The sequence below is a fragment of the Palaemon carinicauda genome, chromosome 24, assembly GCF_036898095.1.
Source record: "Palaemon carinicauda isolate YSFRI2023 chromosome 24, ASM3689809v2, whole genome shotgun sequence".
In the NCBI taxonomy this organism is placed as follows: domain Eukaryota; kingdom Metazoa; phylum Arthropoda; class Malacostraca; order Decapoda; family Palaemonidae; genus Palaemon; species Palaemon carinicauda.
The window spans coordinates 100,644,449-100,653,230 of NC_090748.1; the positions used below are offsets into that span (position 1 = coordinate 100,644,449).

An 8,782-nucleotide genomic window follows, 5' to 3' on the forward strand; every position below is an offset into this window, starting at 1 on the left:
GAGAGAGAGAGAGAGAGAGAGAGAGAGAGAGAGAGAGAGAGAGAGAGAGAATGTTTTACACAGTCACGAGGAACCAATTGTGAGAGAGAGAGAGAGAGAGAGAGAGAGAGAGAGAGAGAGAGATTGTTTTAAACAGTCACGAGGAACCAATTGTGAGAGAGAGAGAGAGAATTTAAAGGGCTACACAACACATAATTTAAAAAAACCGTTTGGTTCCATACCTGTTTTCCTGTCAGCGGCTCAGCTCCTATTCAGTTATAATTAGGCTTATGATGGAAAGCCTATTAAGGGCGGACGATAACTTGAATAATCCTTTCAAGGTCGCATCTTGTTATCCAAAAGTTTAAATACACAAAAACGTTTATTTAGTATTATTATTTCTTTATAGGCAAAGTCCCAACCTATCTGTCTCTTCAACACTAAAGCATTTTTAACACGTGGCTGGTGAGATAATCACAGTTTCATCTTATATTTCGGTTTATCAAACCATCAACGCTTTATATTTAAGTGAATTGTTTATCACTGTGTTTATTTACGGTTAATTAAATAAATAAAAAATAAAATTGTACCGCTCACAATTCATCAACCACGCCGCTGTGATTTTTAAAACATTTAATTAATAAAAGGCATTTTAATAGTCGCTACTTTAAATTAAACTTCAATTAAAACCTCAATTTAAACTGAACCTCACAAATAAAAACCAAAACGATACGTTGATTTCCATCAATGATTTTCAAATCCTTTCCAAAAATTCAACAGGTGTCCTACAAGTCTTTCCTGCGTTCATTTGCAAAGCTTCATCCTCCAATTTCCATTTTTTCAAAATCCGCGCGAATACACTACACCATGGTAATAACAGCCAGTAATTCTAAATAATCGTTTACGTGATGCTGAAAGTTCTTCATATGGAAGAAAAAGAGGGGAGCGGCTCTGCAGCGACAGTCCACACTCCACGACGTCTGGCGATGCACTGACCGGTTTTAAAAGGCGTCTGTGAAAGTGTGAATGTGACTCTCGACTTGCAGTGTTTTGCCCGTTTGCCCAGACCACGCTGGGAGTAGCTTAAGCATTATCTTTTCCCCTCTTTCGGGATTTTAATTATGTAATAACAATAAAATACGTTTAACGTTTATTGTATATACTCTTTTGAATTTTAGTTGTTTTAATGGTGTCCTTTTCATCGGAAATAATTACATGTGTACGTATGTAAATAACACATAGCCACGTGTGCACACACACACACACACACACACATATATATATATATATATATATATATATATATATATATATATATATATATATATATATATATATATATATATATAAATATCATCTTCAGCCAGTACTAACCCACTGCATAATAAAGGCCTCAGACATGTCCTTCCATTTGCGTCTGTGCCAGTCCCCACCCATAAAAACTTTCTTAGTTTCTCAATCCATCGTCTTCTCTTCCTTTCTCTGCTTCTTTTGCAATCTCTAGGGACCCATTCTATTATTCTTAATGTCCATCTATTGCCTGTCATTCTCATTATATGTTCTGCCCATGTCCATTTCTCTTTCTTATATGTTAGAATATCATCTACTTTAGTTTGTTCTCGTACACACACACACACACACACACACACATATATATATATATATATATATATATATATATATATATATATATATATATATATATATATATATATATATGTGTGTGTGTGTGTGTGTGTGTGTGTGTGTGTGTACTTATATATATCATCTCCCACTACGCCTATTGACGCAAAGGGCCTCGGTTAGATTTCGCCAGTCGTCTCCATCTTGAGCTTTTAAATCAATACTTCACCATTCGCCATCTCCTACTTCGCGTTTCATATTCCTCAGCCATGTAGGTCTAGGTCTTCCAGCTCTTCTAGTGCCTTGCGGAGCCCAGTTGCAGGTTTGGTGAAATAATATCTCTTGAGGAGTGCAACGAGCATGCCCAAACCATCTCCATCTACCCTTTACCATGATCTCATTCACATATGGCATTCGAGTTTTCTCTCTTATAGTTTCATTGCTAATCCTGTCCTGCCATATAACTCTCAATATTTTTCCGAGTGAGAGAATATGTCTGAGGCCTTTGTTCTACAGTGGGCTGGTAACGGCTGAGGATTATATATATATATATATATATATATATATATATATATATATATATATATATATGTGTGTGTGTGTGTGTGTGTGTGTGTGTGTAATATATAAAATAAATATACATATACATATATATATATATATATATATATATATATATATATATATACGTACATGTATATAATTTTATTATTTAAAATATTACTGAAATTATGCCTCTGTTGTGAAAGATGTAAAAACTAGAATAAATGAATAATTTCACTTCACATTAAAACCGAAATAATCATAGACAGATGACTAAAAGCTAAATATATGAACGTTGAAAACTGCCGAATTAACATTAACATCTAATTAACAAGAAAATGAGACGACTGACCTAGTAAATGGGAAAAAGAATTGTATTCCAACATAAAAAAATGAGAGAACCAAATGAAGATATATATATATATATATATATATATATATATATATATATATATATATATATATATATATGTAGATAGATAGATAGATATGTATAAATATTATTTTTTAATTTTTGCAAGGAAAAGGGTTAATTAATACCTTGTAAATTAAATTGATCACTTCTTTGAAGAAGAAGAAGAAGAAGAAGAAGAAGAATAAAATTGATAATTCTTTGAAAGAAGAAGAAGAAGAAGAAGAAGAAGAAGAAAGAAATTGATAATTCTTTGAAAGAAGAAGAAGAAGAAGAAGAAGAAAACATTGATGAAGTGTATGACAGTAGAGAAGTTGTATTTTTGCAAGTATCTCCAGTAGTAAAATAAGTAAAAATATAAAAGAAAACGGATAAAACAATGTAAAACAAAGTGTTCTAGTTAAACAAAATTCCTACTTGACCTTTGACCTCTATGTATGACCTTGACTTACCTCTGGATAAGCTTAGTTAGTCGAATAGACATGTCAATGACCAAGTCTCTATCTAGTATAGATCCAAACTTATGGATAAGGTTAAACTTTTGACCTCTCAAAGTATGACTTTGACTTTGACCTTTGCTTCCACCACATAAAATGCTCAATTCACATCACCCACAGAAAATAAAATATCTTTAAATTTAAAAATTATTTAACAAGATATTAAAATAGAATTGTTTATAAAAAAAACTTTACCTCAGTGGAAATATATTTTAATCTAAAGACTATTTTCAAAGATATTAAAATAGAATTGTTTATAAGAAAATCTTTACCTCAGTGGAAGAAGTGAGATACAGAAGGACTAACACATCACCCATAAAAGATAAATATCTTTGAATTTAAAGACTATTCTCAAAGATAATTAAGATAAAATTGTTAGTAAAAAATATCTCAGTGGAAGAACAGACATGTACAGGGTCTAACACGCCGACAGACATTACCTCAGTGGAGGAAACAGACATGTACAGAGTCTAAAACACTGACAGACATTACCTCAGTGGAAGAACAGACATGTACAGGGACTAAAACACCGACAGACATTACCTCAATGGAAGAACAGACATGTACAGGGTCTAAAACACCGACAGACAGTACCTCAATGGAAGAACAGACATGTACAGGGTCTAACACGCCGACAGACATTACCTCAGTGGAAGAACAGACATGTACATGGTCTAAAACACTGACAGACATTACCTCAGTGGAGGAAACAGACATGTACAGGGTCTAAAACACCGACTGACATTACCTCAGTGGAGGAAACAGACATGTACAGAGTCTAAAACACTGACAGACATTACCTCAGTGGAAGAACAGACATGTACAGGGACTAAAACACCGACAGACATTACCTCAATGGAAGAACAGACATGTACAGGGTCTAAAACACCGACAGACAGTACCTCAATGGAAGAACAGACATGTACAGGGTCTAACACGCCGACAGACGTTACCTCAGTGGAAGAACAGACATGTACATGGTCTAAAACACTGACAGACATTACCTCAGTGGAGGAAAGAGACATGTACAGGGTCTAAAACACCGACAGACATTACCTCAGTGGAGGAAACAGACATGTACAGGGTCTAAAACACCGACAGACATTACCTCAGTGGAGGAAACAGACATGTACAGAGTCTAAAACACCGACAGACATTACCTCAAAGGTAGAACAGACATGTGCAGGGTCTAAAACACCGACAGACATTACCTCAGTGGAGGAAACAGACATGTACAGAGTCTAAAACACCGACAGACATTACCTCAAAGGTAGAACAGACATGTGCAGGGTCTAAAACACCGACAGACATTACCTCAGTGGAGGAAACAGACATGTACAGGATCTAAAACACCGACAGACATTACCTCAATGGAAGAACAGACATGTACAGGGTCTAAAACACCTACAGACAGTACCTCAATGGAAGAACAGACATGTACAGGGACTAAAACACCGACAGACATTACCTCAATGGAAGAACAGACATGTGCAGGCTCTAAAACACCGACAGACATTACCTCAATGGAAGAAACAGACATGAACAGGGTCTAAAACACCTACAGACAGTACCTCAGTGGAAGAACAGACATGTATAGGGTCTAAAACACCGACAGACAGTACCTCAGTGGAGGAAACAGACATGAACAGGGTCTGAAACACCGACAGACAGTACCTCAATGGAAGAACAGACATGTACAGGGTCTGAAACACCGACAGACATTACCTCAATGGAAGAACAGACCTGTACAGGAACTAAAACACCGACAGACATTACCTCAATGGAAGAACAGACATGTATAGGGTCTAAAACACCGACAGACAGTACCTCAGTGGAGGAAACAGACATGAACAGGGTCTGAAACACCGACAGACAGTACCTCAATGGAAGAACAGACATGTACAGGGTCTGAAACACCGACAGACATTACCTCAATGGAAGAACAGACCTGTACAGGAACTAAAACACCGACAGACATTACCTCAATGGAAGAACAGACATGTATAGGGTCTAAAACACCGACAGACAGTACCTCAGTGGAGGAAACAGACATGAACAGGGTCTGAAACACCGACAGACAGTACCTCAATGGAAGAACAGACATGTACAGGGTCTGAAACACCGACAGACATTACCTCAATGGAAGAACAGACCTGTACAGGAACTAAAACACCGACAGACATTATCTCAATGGAAGAACAGACATGTACAGGAACTAAAACACCGACAGACAGTACCTCAGTGGAGGAAACAGACATGAACAGGGTCTGAAACACCGACAGACATTACCTCAATGGAAGAACAGACATGTACAGGGTCTAAAACACCTACAGACAGTACCTCAATGGAAGAACAGACATGTACAGGGACTAAAACACCGACAGACATTACCTCAATGGAAGAACAGACATGTACAGGAACTAAAACACCGACAGACATTACCTCAATGGAAGAACAGACATGTACAGGAACTAAAACACCGACAGACATTATCTCAATGGAAGAACAGACATGTACAGGGTCTAAAACACCTACAGACATTACCTCAATGGAAGAACAGACATGTACAGGAACTAAACACCGACACACATTACCTCAATGGAAGAACAGACATGTACAGGAACTAAAACACCGACAGACATTACCTCAATGGAAGAACAGACATGTACAGGGTCTAAAACACCTACAGACATTACCTCAATGGAAGAACAGACATGTGCAGGCTCTAAAACACCGACAGACATTACGTCAGTGGAAGAAACAGACATGAACAGGGTCTAAAACACCTACAGACATTACCTCAATGGAAGAACAGACATGCACAGGGTCTAAAACACCTACAGACAGTACCTCAATGGAATAACAGACATGTACAGGAACTAAAACACCGACAGACATTACCTCAATGGAAGAACAGACATGTACAGGAACTAAAACACCGACAGACATTACCTCAATGGAAGAACAGACATGTACAGGAACTAAAACACCGACAGACAGTACCTCAGTGGAAGAACAGACATGTACAGGGACTAAAACACCGACAGACATTACCTCAATGGAAGAACAGACATGTACAGGGTCTGAAACACCTACAGACATTACCTCAATGGAGGAACAGACATGTACAGGGTCTAAAACACCGACAGACAGTACCTCAGTGGAGGAAACAGACATGAACAGGGTCTGAAACACCGACAGACATTACCTCAATGGAAGAACAGACATGTACAGGGTCTGAAACACCTACAGACATTACCTCAATGGAAGAACAGATATGTACAGGAACTAAAACACCGACAGACATTACCTCAATGGAAGAACAGACATGTACAGGGACTAAAACACCGACAGACATTACCTCAATGGAAGAACAGACATTTACAGGGTCTAAAACACCTACAGACAGTACCTCAATGGAAGAACAGATATGTACAGGGTCTGAAACACCGACAGACATTACCTCAATGGAAGAACAGACATGTATAGGGTCTAAAACACCTACAGACAGTACCTCAATGGAAGAACAGACATGTACAGGAACTAAAACACCGACAGACATTACCTCAATGGAAGAACAGACATGTAAAGGAACTAAAACACCGACAGACATTATCTCAATGGAAGAACAGACATGTACAGGGTCTAAAACACCTACAGACAGTACCTCAATGGAAGAACAGACATGTGCAGGCTCTAAAACACCGACAGACATTACGTCAGTGGAAGAAACAGACATGAACAGGGTCTAAAACACCTACAGACAGTACCTCAGTGGAAGAACAGACATGTACAGGGACTAAAACACCGACAGACAGTACCTCAGGAGGAAACAGACATGTACAGGGTCTAAAACACCTACAGACAGTACCTCAATGGAAGAACAGACATGAACAGGGACTAAAACACCGACAGACATTACCTCAATGGAAGAACAGACATGTACAGGGTCTAAAACACCGACAGACATTACCTCAGTGGAGGAAACAAACATGTACAGGGTCTAAAACACCGACAGACATACAGGTCAGATAGATATGTTATTTCCATTGTTATAGATTGTCCAAAATCAGGACAAGACAAGGGCTCTTGCTTTATCAGCGGCTCCCACGCCGGATAGATCAATTAATAGGTTGCCTCCTGACCGAGTGCATTAAACTGATTGCCATGCCAATCGTTTTCAATAGCAGACATTGATACGGCAGGGAAGGGTTGTATTACACCAGAATAGACGATAGATATTAAAGCAAAAATCTAATATCAAAATAGTGGTAGAGTGGTATGTAAAAGGAAAATGGTTATTGGAAATAGATATAAACAGAATTTAGTATCTTTTCAATATATACATACACATATAAATATATATATATATATATATATATATATATATATATATATATATATATATATATATGTATGTATGTATGTATATATATATACAGTATATATATATACATATATATATATATATATATATATATATATATATATATATAGAGAGAGAGAGAGAGAGAGAGAGAGAGAGAGAGAGAGAGAGAGAGAGAGAGAGAGAATTACCTCAGCCAACGAATTTGGAAGGAGGTTATGTTTTACCCAGTATTTGTGTGTTTGCTTGTGAACAGCTTCCTGGCCAGAATTTTAATCGTAGGGTAATGAAACTTACAGGGATTAACTGTTGCATAAAAATCTGGAAAGGATTAATTTTGGAATGTCAAGGTCAAAGGTCACGGTTAAGCAAAATTTTCAATTCACGTAATCAGCCATAGATTTAGACATCGTTGTCACAGACTTAAGACTTGGTTCATATTTGAGTGTATGAAAATGTACGCCAATTAACACAATTTAAGTCCAAAGGTCAAGGTCAATGTTGAGCAAAAGGTCAAGAAATAAGCTGACACGGCGGAGGTCTGTGCTCTACTGAGAGCTTTAATTACTTTACGAGATTACTAAAACTACAGAGACATCATTATGACCTTATATTAGAAACTATCGAGCTTGAGTGGGTCTCGAACTCCCGTCCAACATATTGCAAGCCAGGGACGTTTTCCTGTAGACTATTTGATATACAACAAATAAAGAGTTTTTCAACTTGCAAAGTAAGCTTCATAAACCGAATCTTCAAATGGAGAAAAGAGAAATATAAAGAAATAAAGCTAAGTGATTAACGAATAAAGCCTAAATATATAACGATAAACAAGGTCACTCAGTAGAGCGCAGACCTCCACCATGGCAGCTTACTTCTCGACCTTGACCTTTGACCTTAACATGTATAAATTGCCGTGGATTTCCATACACTCAAATATGAACCGTATTTGAAGTTTCTGTGACAAGGATATCCAAACTTATGGCTCATTGCTTGAATTGGACATTTTGCTTGCCCGTGACCTTGACCTTTTGACCTTGACCTTCCAAAATTTAATCATCTCCAGCTTTTTTACATAATAGTTAATTCCTGCATGTTTCATTACTCTACGATTAAAATTGTTGCCAGGAAGCTGTTCACAAGCACTCAAACACACACATACAAAAACAAACACACAAAAATAAACAAACACACAAGGAGGGGGTAAATCCTGACCTCCTTCTAACTTCGTTGGCGGAGGTAAAAATATCAATGATTATTTTTCTGGGCGTAACATGGACAGTCTACGGACAGCAAACTCTTCGCTTAGAATTTAATTTTGAAGACATTGACCCTCATATAAAATTGAAGGTACACTACTCCAGA

At 37.3% G+C, this 8,782-nt stretch overlaps 1 protein-coding gene across 1 annotated transcript; it reads left to right on the top strand.

The window, feature by feature from the left end:
- The first annotated feature begins 6,266 nt into the window (after positions 1–6,266).
- LOC137618511 (uncharacterized) lies at positions 6,267–6,806 on the top strand. Its single transcript, XM_068348669.1, has one exon. The coding sequence runs from the start codon at positions 6,267–6,269 to the stop codon at positions 6,804–6,806; it is 540 nt and encodes a 179-aa protein (XP_068204770.1).
- Positions 6,807–8,782: the final 1,976 nt, after the last annotated feature.